General features: G+C 51.5%; 1 protein-coding gene across 1 annotated transcript; it reads right to left on the bottom strand.

Moving 5' to 3' along the window:
* Positions 1 to 688: 688 nt before the first annotated feature.
* LOC122372403 (uncharacterized protein K02A2.6-like) lies at positions 689 to 13998 on the bottom strand. The gene is made up of 3 exons (XM_043349549.1): positions 13662 to 13998; positions 10698 to 13370; positions 689 to 702 (listed from the first exon to the last, which is right to left on the bottom strand). The coding sequence occupies exons 1-3, from the start codon at positions 13996 to 13998 to the stop codon at positions 689 to 691; spliced, it is 3024 nt and encodes a 1007-aa protein (XP_043205484.1).
* Positions 13999 to 18674: the final 4676 nt, after the last annotated feature.

Below are 18674 nucleotides of genomic sequence, written 5' to 3' on the forward strand. Positions count from 1 at the left end.
AAATGATTTTTTTTGGAAGTTCTAGACCTCGTACGGAAACAAAAATAGCACCATTCGATTTGCCGTGAAAAACTGCATCGGATAGACACCTTTTGAGGCCTTAACAACCAACTTCAAAATTTGACCTCACTTGACCTGACCTTGACCTGACCTCGACCTGAAACTCATCCAGAGGTGGTCCATATCACTTATTGAGTGTGCCCATTGAATTCCATGAGTAAAATGACCCATAAAACATGTGTCGCACATGCCCTTTTCTATATTTTGTTTTTGGTGACCTGACCTGACCTGACCTGACCTTGACCTTGACCGTTGAATGACATTGTGTGCAACGAATATTGTCTTGGTAGTCTAAGAACACGTTTTGGGCAATCAGTCTCAGTCCATTCTTCGGCAACTACGGTGCAAGGCCGATACTGTAGAAACTTGCATTTTGTACCCTTGACCTGACCTTGACCTGACCTCTGACCTACTAAAGCAAAAAAATTTGGGCTCTTAAGATCCGCCTTGTTGAGAGCTTTCGATTGCCGTTTTCCCCGTCTTTCTACGACCATCGGTTCGGAAGTTAGACAGGGGGGGCAGAATCTGCCCCCCCCCCCCAGCAGGGCGCGTATGGCTGAATAGCCCAGCGGGGCGCGGGTTAAGCATCATTTCCGCCATCATGCAGGGTCACATCTTCCCCTTCCCTTCACTGCGGCATTTCTGCGCCCCACACACGGGGTGAGACTAAATGCGGCCCCCACCGGACACGATTTGGTAGCCGAGGTCTGTGACGTCAGCCGGGCGTGAAGTTTTCCCTTCACCATAGGCTTTACACACAAACTTGCCGAAGTTCATGCCAGGATAGCCCGGCCTGAAAGTGCAAACATGATTAAATTTTGCCCTCATTAGATTCAGTGCTTCATTTTATAACTAAAAACGTCCGTTATTAGGCCTCAATGAAGGTACAAAGTACTCAAAATCGAAATTCAAGAAGATGCTGTCCGAGCACAATCTGGTAACATCACGTGACTTCTTTTCAGCAGATTATTGATAATTTCAGGATATATTCACACGATTGCTGCCTAAAACATCATAAATAATACATTTGCAGCATTTATTACTTCCGTTTAAGTCATAACCTTGTAAAATGCAAAGTGTATCATGGTAGTCACGTGACCAAAGGTATAACAGGGGGTTGGGACAAACACTCAAAGGATTTCGAGTTTATTAATTAAATTATATAATTTTCATGGTGGAATTGAAAGATTGTATTCTTTCCTAATAGCATACAAATTTTTGTATGTAAAATATTTTCCTTACGGGTGAAATTCTTTATATAAGAAATATCAGTGACGTCACCAGGGCTTTGCTCAAAACATCGGATCTACCTGTTTATTATAGGTATCTTGACTAAATGCATGGATGAAGTATACCTAATCGTAATCCATGCTAAATGCTTACTTCGAAATCTAAGCTGCGTTGCGGCATTGGCGGTTATGTGCGGCGTGTATGCCGCATGATTAGTAAGCGGCGACCACTTAATTAAAAACTCAATAGCTTTGACCTGTTTTCAATGGATAACACTGCATACCAAAAATGTCCATCGCTCTCGTCATAGGATATTTAGATTTAAATAACTAACTTATCTACATCATCGTTTTGAACCAAATTAATACTTTCAAGTGACATATTATAGTGCATGTATGGCCTAAACTTTTGAATTCATTTTAATAGGGAAAAAACGCAAGAAATTACCCAACGTTTCGCATTTATTGCTTATTCATGGGTCTTTGAGTGCATTCTTTGAGTGTAACTTTCAACTTGACCCTCGCCCGTATTGGTGTTTTTCCAGCCGCGAACGTATAAGGTATAACCCCTTGCCGTTTCGCTCCTGATCAAGCTAGAGCTTCGCGGAAAAAACGAGCGTGTTGCCCGTGACGAGAGGAGGCCGATGATAACCAATTTTAAGGTCCTATGTCATCGGTTGACCTTCCAGGTCAGGTCAATGACCCAAAAGGCGGAAAATTGGGACCTGTTAGAACGTCGTAGTGTGGCTGCTACGGGGTTTCCCGGGGTGCTGATCACGAACATCATGCTTGTTTTGATCACAGATGATGTCTTTATTCATTTAGGTCAGGTCGGGTCAGGTCAGGTCAGGTCAACCAGTGGAGGTCCTGCCGGGTATTTGTAGTAGGTGTCAACCGCCTCTGACAGCCTCGTAACATGTTACGAAGGCACCAAAACTACTTTGTAAACGTTCATGTGGTTGCTAAATTCGAATTCAGCTCGAAAAACTGGCCTAGAAACATGTCAAACTCGAAAAAGTGAACCGAGGTCACCAAAGGTCAATGACCTGACCTGACCTTCAGGTGACCTTGACACCCACCCTAATGCATGGGGGCAACATCATATCACATGTTTGAACGCTTGAAACCACGAAAAGACTGCAAACGCGCTGCTAATGCGAGCCGACATACGCTGAATCGCGGTTCCGGCCAAACATGGTCTCGAAAAGTAGGTCACAGGTCAAAGGTTATTTGCGTCAGGGTCATGAAATTTTCAGGGTAGGTGTAAAATTGATCAACGCGAGGGTACTAAACGTTACGTCGTGATCGGCCGCTTTTTACGCGAGTTATTCGCGAAAAAACGAGGGGAGTCCGTTCGACCCCCCCCCCCCTAAAGGGCGAGGGTTAACTCACAGTCCGAACTCCGAACAAGTTCGGTCTTGTGAATTTGTCGGAGCATCACCTAAATCTAGTAGAGATGATGGTGGGAAACTAGGCTTTTAAGGAGGGAAGGGAGTCGGTGACGGTCAGGGGCACTACAAGTAGAGCAGTCATAAGCTGGTGACAGGGCTGACATACCATGTTTTGATAGCATGACTGAAACAGACTTTTTGGGTAGCCAGGAAATTGCATGCGAGAGCCTATTGAAATTCTTACATCGGCCTTTATATGCACCAGTCGTATACAGGTGCGGGATTTGGCATACGATTTCCAGACAATCGAAAGACTGTTTGGAGCCAACGAAGGAAGGAATGAGTGAGTACCTACTAAGTTGGAGGCATTAATTTGGTTCAAAATGATGATGCAGATAACTTAGTTATTTAAATCTAAATATCTTATGACGAGAGTGATTGGCATTTTTGGTATGCAGTGTTATTCATTGAAAACAGGTTGGAGCGTTTAAGTCTTTAATTTAGTGGTCGCCGCTTACTAATCATGCGGCATACACGCCGCACATAACCGCCAATGCCGCAACACAGCTTAGATTTCGAAGTAAGCATTTAGTCTCACCCCACACACGGCGCCCTCGCCCTAACGCCGGCCCCCGCCGACTGACCCACTCGCCGCGCCGGGTGCCGCTACCTGACCCAATGTCACTGCCGTAGCCTGCGCATTAGAATCGGGGCTGGAATCCGGGGGCTCGGCATGCCGGCCGCCTCTGGAACAGGAGACTTTTTTGTAGACCTTGTGACAAGGTAGTGTGCATGCAGAGCACACCAATCACCTTCGGACTGGACGAAAGCCGGCGTACTGCACGAAAGGTCTCACCAAAGATTGCAGGCGTGCCATATAAGCGGCCTACATCACTGCACAAGGAGACGCCCTGAATACTTCAGCTGGTTCTGTCCGACTTGCAAGCCCACTAGCCGTTTCATCGCCAACTAACGCTCGATCATGACCCTGACCTTGTCCAATGCAGCGACATTTGCGGCTACTAGCACTCCGTTTTCATGGTTGCTGATTAGCAGGTTCGGGAGTGTCGGCTTGCGAGCTGCACTAGCAGACGCACACACCTACCATCCAGTAGGATCCAGAATATCGTTAAGTAGGAAAAATGATTGGACGGTAATCGTGGCGCTTTTGATCAGTGGCTGAATGACAGCGACATCTATAACTCAGACTGCAGAGCCTGAGTCTGAGTTAAGCTTACAAAAATCGCCCATGAAAAAATCGCCCTTCGCCCGCCCGCCGCGATGCGGGCGGTTCTTTTTTTTGCGTCGTTTTTGGTATTAAGTTTATTTTCGGTTGGCGGCGGCCGGGCGCTTTTTTGCGGTTTTTGCGTTTAGCGGCGTGCGGCAAGGCCTCGTCTAACATGTTAACGGGGGGGGGGGGCAAACACCCGCAGTCATCGGCCTGCCCTCCCCCCCCCCCAGTCAGGGCAAAAAGTCACTACTGGGGGAGCCGGCAATAGCCAAAAGGCAAACGAATTTTTAGTTCGAGGCGTCAGTGCACATAAAAGCAAATGTGTAAACGGAACATGGATGCAATGTGAACACTTTGATACCTACCCGATTACTTAGGCCTGTTATCAAGTGTTTATTTTGTTTACCTGACCTGAACCTTTTTTTTTCGCTCAGCAATACGTTACATTTCGTCTTTTCAGGCGCCCAACTCCGTGTCTCGGACATTCTTTTTTATAAATTTAGTCCGGACCTTTTGAATGGAAGGATTCACAAGGACAAAGCTCCCGCTAAGCAGAGCTTGTTGCGTTGGCCCTGCCCTCTACCCTCCGATCGCGCAATTCCTGGTCTATGGCAGAAGTTAGAGCCCAAAGTTTAACGTATGCACATAGCCACGCACGGCCGGTCCCCTCACTGACTTCGACTGACTACGACCTGCCACCAACCGCAACCATACTCGCCAGGAGGAAACATCGAGCGACTCTGTCGCGCTTCGAACCCGGACTGTTATAACCGGGACGCGTGCCCTCACCACGCGGAGTCCAACGCTCTACCGACAAAAATTTCTCCTTTACGTATCAATCTGTTGTTTCTGTCCTCGGGGCGTCAATCTGTTGTTTTTGCCTATCGTCGTCCTCACTATTCGGCGTCCAATCCAACTTCTGGCTGGACGGTCACCGGTGTGCGGCTAGAGTAGCTCCTAATCGTAATGAAGCAGGCTCCCGTGGTGGTCGTACGTAGGCGCAGATTGGTGGTCTGTCTATGGGAACGGGTACTGACAGCTGGATTATGTATCTAGAGAAGTCGGCGTGGAGTCCCGGTGGGCAAATGCCAGCCACTTAGGGTCCCAATGGGCCTCAAATTGCACTTCTACACGAGAAATCTTCATTTTTTGTTTAGTTTATAGCCTCTGACGACCTTAAGGTTGTATCGGAGTTCCACGGTGATTACGGAGAATCCACCTGAGAATCCATCATCTCCAAGTTGATACATAGGCATTACACTAGTCTGAGGGGGCCCTAGTGGGAAAATACTGTCTCCACTCAGATTGACCCTTAAAGCCTGGTATGGATCATATAAAACCAGTGTGGGCTACCATAGAGGCCGGCGTGGGTCCAGAAGCTGGCATGAGCTCAGAGTCAAGCGCTCAGTCCAGTATTAGTAAGTCTATTAGTCAGTCTATTAGTAAAGTAATCTTGGCTCAGTCTATGCGTGTGGGCCCCCGACATAAGGCTCGGCATGCAAATTCCTTGGACAAGCCACAAGGCGACAGGCCACTCAAACAAACGCTCAACACCGATAAGTGTGATTATTACTGTCTGATGGGCAATGTGAGGAGGCTACAAGTACAATCTAATGTAAAAGCATGGGTCGGATGGCCTATTATTTTTTCCCAAGGGCGGATCCAAGGGGGGGCAACGGGGCCATGCCCCCCCCCCCCAAGACGATCAAAGGGGGGGGGGCATACTATCTTTTGCCCCCCCCCCAAGACATAAGTCAAGAAAACTAAAAAAAACATTCTCAAAGTTCTGTAATATAAAATATAAATAGAATATAAAAGACGGTTAACTTTCTCCAAAAACCGACTGTCTTTATTCTCCCCAAATCTGCACATCAAATTTTCCATCAGCGTGTTTTTGCGCGAGATAAAATTACTATGCGTTCCGTCAATTACATAAAATACAAATAGAGTGAGGCACCATCAAACAAGTTCCTATGCTGAAAACTGAAATATTGCTTTGATGATTGAGTGACCTTGGGGCAAACGTGAAAAACTCTGCCAACCAGAGTCAAAATGGCCTGTGCCAGCGAAGGTTAACATGTAGGAGAAATTGACGTGATATCACATTGTTATTCGCATTCATAGGCATGTGTTCTGTATTGTGTACTGGTTGGTTTTAATTGCAAATTTGTTGGAAAGTAAGATTGTCATTAGGCACTTTTTTTTAAAGAAAAAGGTATTTTCAACGTTTGCCATGGCCAAATGTGTGATTCTTGTCAGAAAACTGAGGAATGATCATAACAACACTGAGTATGATCAACTTCAGCTTGAGAGATTTCAGAAGCTTCTTAATAGCTGAAGCTTCTTCATAGTTCATTAACACTATTAAACAGGAGCTTTCTTGTCTTATACCTGAATGTATATGGATTTAAACCTCGCCCGTATTGGCGTTTTGTCAGCCGCGAACGTATAGGGGGGGGGCGTTGCCCCCATTGCCGTTTGACCGCTGATCGAGCTAGAGCTTCGCGAAAAAAAAAAACGAGCGTGCTGCCCGTGACGAGAGGAAGACGATGATGCCCAATTTAAGGTCCTAGGTCATTGGTTCATGATTGACCTTCCAGGTCAGGTCAATGACCCAAAAGTCGGGAAAATTGGGACCTGTTAGAGCGTCGTAAGTGTGGCTGAGCTTTTCCGGGGTGCTGATCACGAATATCGTGTTAGTGTTGATCCCAGAAGATGTCTTCATGCATTTAGGCCAGGTCGGGTCAGGTCAACCAGTAGTGGTCCTGCCGGGTATTCGTAGTACGTGTCAACCGCCTCTGACAGCTTCGTAACATGTTACGAAGGCACTTAAAGTACTTCGTAAATGTTCAAATGGTTGCTGAATTCGAGTTCAGCTCCAAAAACTAGCCTAGAAACATGTAAAACTCGAAAAAGTGAACTGAGGTCATCAAAGGTCAATGGCCTTACCTGACCTTCAGGTGACCTTCACACCCATCCAAATGCATGGGACAAACATCATATCACATGTTTGAACGCTTGAAACCACGAAAAGACTGCAAACGCGCGGCTAATGCGAGCCAACATACGCCGAATCGCGATCCCGGCCAAACATGGTCTCGAGAAATAGGTCAAAGGTCACTTGGGTAAGGGTTATTAAAATTTCAGGGTAGGTGCAAAATTGATTAACTCGAGGTTACTGAAAGTTTCGTCGCCATTAGCCGTTTTTACGCGAGTTATTCGCGAAAAATCGAGGGGGGTGGGGTCTGTTCGACCCCTCCCCCCTATACAGTGAGGGTTAACAGAGGAAGACACAATTTCCCCTTACCTGTACTTGTTTTTTAAGTGTTTCAAGCGTCATTTTGAGAAGGTGCTTTATTCAGTTAGGGGGTGCATGTGCACCCCTAGAACCCTTAACCCTCGCCGGACCTATTGGTTTTCTACATACGCGCCGGCCGAGGGGGAGGGCGGGTACGACCCCCCCTCGCCGTTTCGCCCCTGGTGGAGCTAGCGCGTCGCGGAAAAAACGAGCGTGTGCGCCGTTACGAGACGCAGAGATTGGTACCCGATTTTAAAGTCCCAGGTCAACCGGTGACCTCTGAGGTCAGGTCAAGTGCCCCAAGGTACGGTTCAGTTTTTGGTGAATAAGTTCGCAACAAAAGGTCGCAGAGCCGCGATTTTTGGCAGCATCGTGTTCACCTCGCTCAGGCACGTCGAATAATATACTTTTTGTCCGGGTCAGGTCAACTTGGGGTGTTGACCTCAGGTCAAGGTCAGGTCAGCACCCCCAGGTCACGAAGCTGGTCGAAAGAGGTTATGTCGCATATCATTCGATTCGGCAGGTCTTCCTGAGTCCATTGGTGGCTTTCCCGACTCGCTAGCTCAATTTGATCGGGAGTTATTGACGAAAAACTAATATGACCTTGATGACGTCATAAATGACGTCACGCAAGGTCAACATTGCAAAAGTGACGCATCTAACCTTGCAAGGAGTGCATCAAATCACGATTCTGTGTGCTTGAGATAGTTGGAGATCGTTCCCGGCGCCAGAATAGCAGTTTTAATTTTTCCCCATTGACTTATAATGGTGAGGTCACGAAAATGACCTGACCTCATATGACCTTTAGGAAAAATCCGAGATATACAAGTTGTGAGACTCATAATGGATACTAGATCCTGCAAGTTTCATTTCCCTGTGACATCTCCTCTGGCAGTGAGGGCGTTGCGAAGTTGCGACATCTGAAGACCGTGCAGAGGTTCACTTATGACGTCATAGGTCAGTGACCTGACCTGACCCAAAAATGCGGTTGGTGTCAAAAGATGTGGCTTGAATCAAAGGTCAGGTATGCTAAGTTTCAGCTCTCTATCGCCAGCGTGTTCGGGCTATCGCGAAAAAACCTATGGGGGGCGGCACCCGCCCCACCCCCCTCGGCCGGCGAAGGTTAATTAATGCTCCACCATATGTCACTAACTAAACCCACTATTTGAAGTTATACTTAATGACACATGGGTAGTTTTCACTCAACATAGTAGGATAATTAAGCATTAAATGCAAAATTAGAGCTTGAGATTGTCCGGCATTTAGCCCAACAGGATACCTCTTCAATCGTCCTAGCTGAACCCAGTATAAGCTCAGCTTGTCTGAACTCGGACACACCATCAACATTGCCGAGTCTGAATTTGAGCTCGACGCCGGGCCATGGGCCTGAACTTTGTGGTCATGGGCGCGGGAGCTGGGGGTCTGGGGGGCAGCCTGCCCCCACAACTCTGGGGCCGTGGGGCGCTGCCCCACAACTTTTCATAGGGCTAGGAACCGTCGGGGCAGCTTGCCCTCCCTGAATTAGCGGTTGTGGGTCACAAAGGAAAACTAAAGGGAAGAAAACATTTAAGAAAAAGTCCCCCTCTTTACCTGGCTTGCAACTCATGTGGAAGATTTAAGCCTTTATTCTACGCTACCAAAAAGGTAGTTCCTTGACTCAGCTGAGACAAAATATCTCACTTTTTGCAACTGTTTTCGTTTCGCTTTTTTTTCGATGAAAAGGCGAAGTGTTAAAAATAAGTGGCCTTAAACCGGTGAGAAAACTAGATTTGGGGGTACCCTAGGTTTGGCTAGTCCCAACCGGTTGCCCCCCCCCCAAGACGGCCGGCTGGATCCGCCCTTGTTTTTTCCTTAAGTTTTCAAAAAAAAAAATCATGGTGTCAGGGCTGTGATCAGGGGCGCCGCCACCACTACGTACAGTACGTACACTGTACGTAGTGCAATTTTTGACTTGGAAATCCACTACGTACAGTACGTACTGCTCAAAATGTGAAAAATAGTTAATTTATTTGAAAAAAAGTTTTTAATTACGTTTTTTTGAAAAGTTTTTTAATTGAAAAAAGTCACCAAACTTCAGTTTGTTTTGACCAGTTTTGACATACCAAAATAACATTTGTCATTTTGAACTGCTAAAAAATAAGGTACGCTCTTGTTGCCATCTATATTACTATTTGAGGAGGGTGCGTCTGTCCGTTACCGAGGTCCCGACTTGGTGGTGCTTTGCGTGGACTGCAGGCCAGACCGTTGCACCTAGCCCGGTGAAATTTGCACAACTCATAGATCAAGGATGCGCGACGTGCCTTTGAGGGGTCTCAGCTCGTTCGGGTCGATAGGGAGCGCGTGGTGCGTGCTCTCAAAAAGTGCAAATTCGCGTCATAGACTTTACATGTATAAATCGGCGTGCGAAATCGGGCGAAAATGGCTAATTTTGGCCGACACGGGTCCAGTTCCCGTGCAATATCTTGGTGACCAGGGATCCGACCGGCACGGGGAAAACAGCATCGTGTACAGAATTGAACGGGCTATTGAATGGTGTGCAATGCAGAGGATAGCACGCGCCACGTGCACCGGAGAGGGCACTTTTATTTGAAAAATTGCGGTTTTTGAGGGATTTTGGAATTAATTTTATTTTTAGGTGACCGTTAAATGGAGCGAGTTGAATCAACGCCTATTTGCAAGAGAAAGGTACCGCCTCTCATATAAAAATTATGAAAAGCTGATTGATCCAAATCAAGGTGGTGCAAATCACAGGAGAAAATGGTGTTTGTCAATTTTGTGCCACTTTATTAATCACACGGGGTTTGCTGCATAACCTGATACCTTTGGCAATTGAATATGGTACCATTGGATAGAGCATTCAATTCTGTCCAATATTCACTCTTCATTTTTGCATAATTAGCAACAGTATCCTTAAAAATGTAAATGTTCCAAACTGTTTAGTTGTCGTTTATCGGTTCGATATGGAAATATATAAACGGATTAAAGCGATTTATTTGCTGCGATACGTTAAGCCGAAAGAGAAACACAAAACGTAAACAAGTATGGCGAGCGCCAGCCCACGTCCCGTGCGCCAGTCACGCCGCTTGGCGCGCACGGTCAGCTGGCGCCGGCAGGGGCGCTCACAGGCACCGGGCCCAGTGGGGCCGCAGAGGCGGTCCAAGTAGGGGGCCTCGGGGGGGCTATACACAAACACAACATCTCCCCCTCGAGACAACAGTCGTGAAAACACCAAAAAACACAACACTGCACGACGTTGTCTCACTCCTCATACGAGGTCGCACCCCAACGAACTTGGAGCCGACCAGGGCCGCGGCGCTGCCGTTGAGAACGACGCGGGAGAGCGGCGGCGGCGGCCGTTGCCACCTCGGGTGACCACACCGGCGGCGAGCGGCACACAACAGGCGCACCAGCGGCGGGTCGGACTGCCCGCTCGGCGGCGACAGCGGTGCGCTCTGGCAGCGGCGGCGGCGGCGGCGGCTGGGGCGCACCCGCAGCGGGCGTGCGCGGGGCGGACGGAGCCACAGGCGGGGTGGGCTCCGTCAGAAGCGGCCGGTACGGGCGGAGGTAGCGGCGGTTCCGCCACAGGACCCTGCCGCTGGCCGTCTTGACGAGGTACGTGCGCCTCTGACCGACGCCCACGACCACTCCAACCCGGTTCCATCGGCCGGTGGTGGGGTCTTGTATGTCGACGCGGCTGCCGAGCTTCAGCGCTGGCAGCCGGCGCGTGCTCTTGTTATAGCACCTGACGGCCTGCTCCTGGAGCTCGGCAGCCTTTTCCTCGCAGACAGCGGCCGCCCGCTGCCACTCCGGAGCGAAGGCGCGGTGATGCGTGGGAACACCGGAGCGCAGCGGGTGACCAAAGAGCACCTGTGCCGGCGACCGCCCGTCTGCTCGGGGCGTGTTACGGAGTTCGAGCAGACTTCGGTCCAGTTGGTCCTGGTCCAGTTGGCCCGATGAAGACGCAGCCAGCACCAGCTTCTTTGCTGTCTTCACGCAGGCCTCCGCGTGCCCGTTAGAGCGCGGGTAGTGCGGTGATGACATCTCATGTCGTACGTCCCAGCGCTGGAGGAACCGGCGGAGCGTGCCCGATGCAAACTGGGGTCCGCCGTCTGACCGGAACACGGTCGGGACGCCCGTTTGCGAGAACATCAGTCGGAGCTGCCGCGTCAGGTGGTCCGCCGAGGCCGTGCGGGGACACACAGTGACATACGGCCACCCGGACAGCCGGTCCACGTACACCAGGTACGTGTGTCCTCCAGCGGAGAAGTAGTCGGCCGAGACTGATTCGAAGACGCGCGTCGGTGCGCCGTCCTCCCGCCACATCGGCTCCCGAGCGTGACTGGGCAGGCGCTGACGGCACTGAGCGCAGGCGGCGACGGTGTCAGCGATCTGTTTGTCTATGCCCGGCCAGTACACACTGAGCCGGGCACGGCGCTTGGTGCGGTCGACGCCCTGGTGTGATTCATGGAGCTTCTCCAGCACGCCGCGCCGGAGGGCGGACGGGACGACCAGCCGAGCGCCATATACCACCAGCCCGTCGTCGATGGCGAGCTGATGGCGCACTCCCCAGTAAGCTCGCACTGCCGGGGGCGCCTCGTGCCGGTTCTCTGGGAATCCGGCGAGAATCACCTCGCGGAGAGCCCGGTGCTCGGGGTCGCGCTCGGCGGCGGCGCGGACTCTCTCGAGTGCTGAGTCGATCAGCGGGGCCAGCTGGACGCCGTCTTCCGACCGATCGGAGGCCTGCAGCGCGGCAATGACGCAGGCGTGTAGCGGGTCGTCCGCTGCGTCCACCTCTCCGTCGTCGTCGTCGGCGGGGTCGCTGGTGGGCGCTCGTGAGAGCGCGTCTGGGATCACGTGACTCGAACCCTTCTGCCAGCTGGTGGTGAAGCTGTAGGCCGACAACTTCTCTCTCATCCTCTGCAGACGCGGGTTGTCGATCGAGTTGAGCTGCTTGTAGTTCAGGATGGTCACCAGCGGCCGGTGGTCGACCACCAGGTCGAAGTGCGGCATGCCAGCCAGGTAGACATGACACTTCTTGCAGGCCCAGAGTACAGCAGCCAGCTCCACCTCGATGACGGCATACCGACTCTCGGTATCTGTCAGGAACCGTGAGCCATACTGGACCACACGCCAGTCCTCGCCGTGCTTCTGGAGCAGTGCAAAACCCAGCCCTCGGGTTTTAGCAGCGTCAGTCTGTAGCACGGTCGGCAGCTGCGGGTCGAAGAATGCCATCACCGGCGGTGACGACAGCACAATCTTCGTGTGCAGAAACGCTGCCTCGTGCTGCTCAGTCCAGCGCCAGACCCGGTGCGACTTGAGGAGGTCTCTGAAGGCCTGAGTCGAGCCTGCCAGCTCCGGTGTGAGGCCGCTCAGCTGATTCATCAGACCCATGAAGGACCGCAGGTCGGTGACGTTTGCCGGTCTCGGAAAATCAGCGATGGCGCGGGCCTTCTCATTGTCGGTGGTGTAGCCGGCCGGTGTGATCTTGTAGCCGCAGAATTTGACCTCATTCTGGGCGAACTTGAACTTCTGCGGGTTCAGCGTGATTCCTCGGTCGTCACAGCGCCGGAGAACTTCGATCACCTGCTGCAGGTGCTGCCGGTACGTCTGTGCCACGGCCAGGATGTCATCCACAATTTTGACACAGTTTGGGATGTCGCCGAGCGCTGCATCGCCGCGCCGGTTGTACTCGTCTCCAGACGCACTACATCCCATCGGACAGCGGACGAACTTGAACCTGCCCCACGGGGTGATGAAGCAGGTGAGGTCCTGACTTGACTCGGCGAGCGGCACCTGGAAGTAGCCCATCTTGGCGTCCAGAGTCGACATCCATCGGTGCCCGGCGGGCAGACTCGTCACGGCATCGTGAGGAGACCGGCAGGGGTACGTGGGTCGATTCACGTACCGATTGAGTCCCGTCAGGTCCACGCAGAGTCGAAACCCGGACGGGTTCTTCGGCACGCACGAAATGGGATGACACCATTCCGTCGGGTAGTCCACGGGTACGATTATGCCGCGGTTCAGCAGGTCGTCCAGCTGCGCCTTCACCTCCGCCCGCCAGGCGAAGGGAATCGGTCTCGCGGCGGTGACCGACGTCGGACTCGCGTCGGGCCGGAGTTCGATCTTCATCGGACCGCCGTCCATGACTCGGAGAGTCGAATCTTGCCCGAACACGCGCGGGAAACACTGCACCAGAGCGGCGGCATGAGCGGCACGGACCGCCTCCGGTGGGTCTGAGTCGCTGTCCCAGGCCGGCAGCGGACCGCCGAGGCCGGCGGCCGGGCTGGGTCCATCGGCCGGCGGCGCCGGCCCGCCCGTCTCGGCCCCGGTGGCCGGACAGAGCCTGTCACGCGGCGTCTCACACGGGGTAGGGCGGTCGCTGGCGCATCGAGCAGAGCCGGCAGCGGCCGGCAGTGCAGACGGTGTGACGTCATCAGAGGGTGTGACGTCACCAGCGTGAGTGGCGTCATCAGTGGGGCGCGGTGTGTCCTCGACAGACCGGATCTGTGCCGGAAAATCCCTCGGCAGAATCCCCAGCGCCACACAGTCGAACCAGCTGAGTAGCAGGCCAGTCATCTCCTTGATGACGAACACGGCGGCGGTGGTCGATCGGTCGCCCAGCTCCAGAACAGCCTGGAACGACCCGATACAGGTGAGCGGGTGTCTCCCCACTGCTGAGAAGGGCTGGCCGATACAGGGCTCCAACTGCGCTGGTTCCACGCAGATGAAAGACAGGCTGTCTTCTCCGATGACTGTCGCCTCGGCACCGGAGTCGGCCCGGGCCGCCATGGTGAACACACCAGCTGCGGTGGACAGTCGAACAGACACGGGAGGCGTCGGCCGTGTAGAGACGCCGTTTACATAGACGTCTCGTATTAGACGGCCGATGTGCGGCTCTGGTGCTGCGTGCTCGACGGGGGCAACGGTGCTCTCGCGCGCCACCTGGACACATACCACTGCAAAGTGGCCGCGCTGGCCGCACGAGTTACAGGTGGCGCTAGTGGCGCGGCACGCCCGCAGCGGCAGCAGCGCGCGCCGGCCGCGCCCGCGGAGCGCCCGCCAGGTTGGGCCGCGGGGCGCGCATCGCGCGCCAGGGGGCGGCGCACGCCAGCTGCACCCGCGGAACGCCCGCCGGGTTGGGCCGCGGGGCGCGCATCACGCGACTTTGACCGGCGGTACGCTGACAGCCGGTTCAGCGATGCGTTCGGCGCGCGGAGGTCAGAGCAGGTAGCGCGGGCGTTTTCCGACGCACGACAGATGTCTACGGCTTTCTTGAGGTCGAGTTCTGGATCCTCCAACAGCCGTTTCACTGTTTCTTCATCTCGCAGGCCGCACACGATCTTATCACGCAAACGTGAGTCGTAACAATGCGTGCAAAAGTCACAAAACGCTGCGAGTTCCTTCGTATCGCACAAAAACTCATCAAAGTTTTCGCCCTCCTCCTGTACCCGGGCGTAGAAGGCTCGACGGTCCACCAGGACACTGCGTTGTTTTCGGAGGTGGCTCTCCATTGCGTCCACCACCTCGGAGAGGGGAGAATCGTCCGTGACGCTGAGGCCGTAACGCAGCACCCGGTGCCAGTCCTCGTCGAGGAGGCTTAGGAGAGCGGCTCGCTGGGCAGTAACGGGTAGTGATGACGCGCCAGTGAGAAGCATATAGCCATCCAGCTTCTCCCTCCAAACGGCGAAGTCACGCAGCGAAGTAGATGATGACAGATGCGGCGCCGGTGTCGCGGCAGCCGGCAGTCGCACGGGCGAGGCGGCCGCCGTGGGCCGGGTCGCGGGGAGTGCATCGTCCCCAGCGACAAGAGCAGGCGGCTGTCGATCAGCGACTAGCCGTTCCACGAGCTGACCGAGACGCTCCTCGCGCTGCGCCGACAGCTCGGCCTGCTGCAGGAGCAGCTGGGTCAGCTTATCAATGTCACTCATCACGTATTACTGTTTACTGTACTTTAAAATCCGCACACATAACCACTAACCGACCGCGCCATGTTTAGTTGTCGTTTATCGGTTCGATATGGAAATATATAAACGGATTAAAGCGATTTATTTGCTGCGATACGTTAAGCCGAAAGAGAAACACAAAACGTAAACAAGTATGGCGAGCGCCAGCCCACGTCCCGTGCGCCAGTCACGCCGCTTGGCGCGCACGGTCAGCTGGCGCCGGCAGGGGCGCTCACAGGCACCGGGCCCAGTGGGGCCGCAGAGGCGGTCCAAGTAGGGGGCCTCGGGGGGGCTATACACAAACACAACACAAACCACTACATTGTCATTTTTAGCGAAATTCATCGATGGCCCTCAAAAGACTTCACGCCAGTTTTCGAATCATTCTTAAGTAGAACGCATGATAATACGACACGGGCACCTCGATGCGATGTATCTTTTTGTTTTCTTACAAAATACTTGGCCGTCAAAAAGCAATCGAACGAAATGGATATTTACCAACCAAATCGACACAGACCAACCCACGGGTCAAAAAATCCCCCCTTAGCGTTGCGGAGCACGCGGGTAACCCTAGTAACAACTATAGTTCGTTTTTTTTTTTCAAAAGGACTCTGGCTCCAAGTATGTTTTTCGAAAAAGCACGCGTTTTAGCGAGCAAAACGAGCAAAAACTGAACTTGAGAAACTCGAACGTCGCCTTATTTTAACATGTGAATTATTCCCGATAATTTCCATCCGTGCGTTTTGGAACCAGATTTGAGAACAGTGGTGACGTCATGCTGTCGAAATTGTTTTGCAATGTAGCGTATAACTATCATGGACGAAACCGCTTACTCGATTATAATTTATAACCTCGGCAACAGTGAAAAACGAAGTTTCCCCCAAATTCGTCGAAACTTTGTCCCATCGTACGGGCATTGAGTGCCTGCTGCCACCAGTGATGTCATCATAGTATGCTAATTTTTCAAGACACAATTTTCAGGTACTTACCGTGCACAATTTGAAATCGAATATTTTTTCGATAAGAAATTCTTGGCCAGACGCTGAAGCTGCCAAAACTCACGTGAGAGCTTCGATAAGGAACTTGGAGCCAGCGTCCTTTTGAAAAAAAAAACGAACTATAGGAAGCTTGGCGGCTTGGCTCGCTTAACCAGGGTACTAAAGAGTCTAGGGCTCAACTTGGGCTCAACCTTGGGCTCAAGCATGGGAATGAACCGCGCCGAGCAAGCGCCGAGCGTGGTGTAGAGTTTTAGGGCCTTGGTGTAGAGGCCTTTTGTGAGTGATTGGTTGGTCATAATGCTATGGGGCTTGGGTGGTAGCAAGGTCAGCAAGGTGGTAGTGATCTCAGATCTGCAGAGTAGAAGAGTGGAGTGCTAGAAGTTGTTTATTTCGACGCGTCCGTTGACCATAGGCGTAGGAACAGGGGGGGGGGGGGGGGGCGGGGGCCATGGCCCCCCACTTTCGGAGGTGGGGGGGCCAGCAATTTTAACTGGCCCCCCACTTTTTGCTGACTTTAGTGTCTGTCTGTAAGTACCTACCACCCGGTACCCTAAACACCAGAACTTGACGACTATTCAACCTGCCCTTTAATGAAGACTCCCTTTTGTTTCTACAGCGTTATTGACCGCAATTTCCTTCACTCAAAGAAGGAAACCATATCAGAGACAAAACTGTGAGTCCTGGTGGCAGCATTTTGTTGAATACGAGACGCGGGACATGAGCGGGCACTGAAAAGGAATAAGACAATACTACACCTTTTTAGGCTCAAGTTCGAATAAGTCAAGTTCAAATTCGTATAAGTCAAATTCATATTGGAAGATGCCAAATGCAAAATCGAATACCTCAAGCTCAAATTGAGATATGCCAACTTCAAATTGGAAGATGTCAAACGCAATTTCGACTTACTCAAGATCAAATTCGAATACGTCAAATTCAAATTAGAATAAGACAAATTCAATTTCAACGCAGCTACCTACCGTAAATAAGTAGAATTCTTATGATGCTATTATCATTATCATTATCATTATCATTATCATTAATATTATTATTTATTATTATTATTATTACTATCATTATTATATTATGCTATTATTATCATGATTTGCTAATCGCCATCTACCTTCGATCGACTTTGGCTGTCGACTCCCATCTCGCCCCGTCTCGTTTCGATAAAAGACTGTGCGTCATTAACTACATTTCTCCGTTTTTTATTACGCAGTTCGCAGCTCTGCCAGGGCGACGCGGTCTATGCTCGACATGAAACGGAAAGCTGCCATTTGAAAACTTGTACCCATAGTATGCAAAAATATCCCGCCATCATGAACTCATATTTACACAAAGCTGTCACTTGTCAGCAATGAGCGGCGATATCAGACTGGACAGTGGCGGGGAGAGCGAGCCGTGCAGCGGCCAACTGGTTCACGTGTAGCGGAACTGTCGGACAGCTCAAGATCGCTGACATCCGTGACGGTGTCCAAGCCGTCCATTGCTTCGAGTCAGTTGTCATTATATTATATGTATGCGTGCAATTACTTTTGCTCCAATTGTAAGGCTAATTTTTTTTTAATTTTAGACTGCATATGCTTTGCATTTACCCTGGACCTATTTTACCGTAGTCCGTATAAGTATGATACGTACATATTTCTCAACATCTTATTTTTCACGCGCTCGTAAAAAGAAACCAAACGCATTCGTCCATCATCGAAGTACCTGCATTGTGACTGAAAATGTCATGCATTCGGTGACGAAGAAATTATTTATAGTGACTAGAGGTACAGGTTTACGCGATAACTGTATGTTTTGATATGTATGATTAACGGATGCATTAGTTTGGGTGTAGAGACTTGCATTTTTATTGGTATTATTTGTGTAGAACTGGGTAACTGCTTTTAATTGAACTGTAAAGTATGATGGTGATGCATGCGAGTTGTTCGAGCCCTTTGTAAGTTAGGATGTTACTTAACTCAATCCTACCCTACCCTACCCTACCCTACCCTACCCTACCCTACCCCTACACTACCCTACCCTACCCCTACACTACCCTACCCTACCCCTACCCTATCCCACCCTACCCCTACCCAACCCTACCCTACCCTTCCCCTACACTACCCTACCCTATCCTACACCCACCCTACCCTACCCCTACCCTACCCCTACCCTACCCCTACCCTACCCCTACCCTACCCCTACCCTACCCCTACCCTACCCCTACCCTACCCCTACCCTACCCCTACCCTACCCCTACACTACCCTACCCTACCCTACCCTACCCCACCCTACCCCTACCCTACCCAACCCTACCCTACCCTACCCAACCCTACCCTACCCTATCCTACCCTACCCTACTCTACCCTACCCTACCCTACCCTACCATACCCTACTACCCTAACCTACCCTACTATACCCTACCCTACCCTACCCTACCTAACTCTACCCTATCCTACGCTACCCTACCCTACCCTACCATACCCTACCCTACTACCCTACCATAACCTACCCTACCCTACCCTTCCCTACCCTACCC

This window comes from Amphibalanus amphitrite, unplaced genomic scaffold (assembly GCF_019059575.1).
Source record: "Amphibalanus amphitrite isolate SeventyFive unplaced genomic scaffold, NRLGWU_Aamphi_draft 001356F_arrow, whole genome shotgun sequence".
Lineage (NCBI taxonomy): Eukaryota > Metazoa > Arthropoda > Thecostraca > Balanomorpha > Balanidae > Amphibalanus > Amphibalanus amphitrite.

Bases quoted from the DNA above. Each gene is read 5' to 3' on its own strand.
- LOC122372403 (XM_043349549.1), bottom strand. From the start codon at position 13,998: ATGGCGGCCCGGGCCGACTCCGGTGCCGAGGCGACAGTCATCGGAGAA. The intron at 13,371-13,661 runs GTGACGTCACAC...TGTTCGGGCAAG, and splicing joins TGATGACGCCACTCACGCTG to ATTCGACTCTCCGAGTCATG.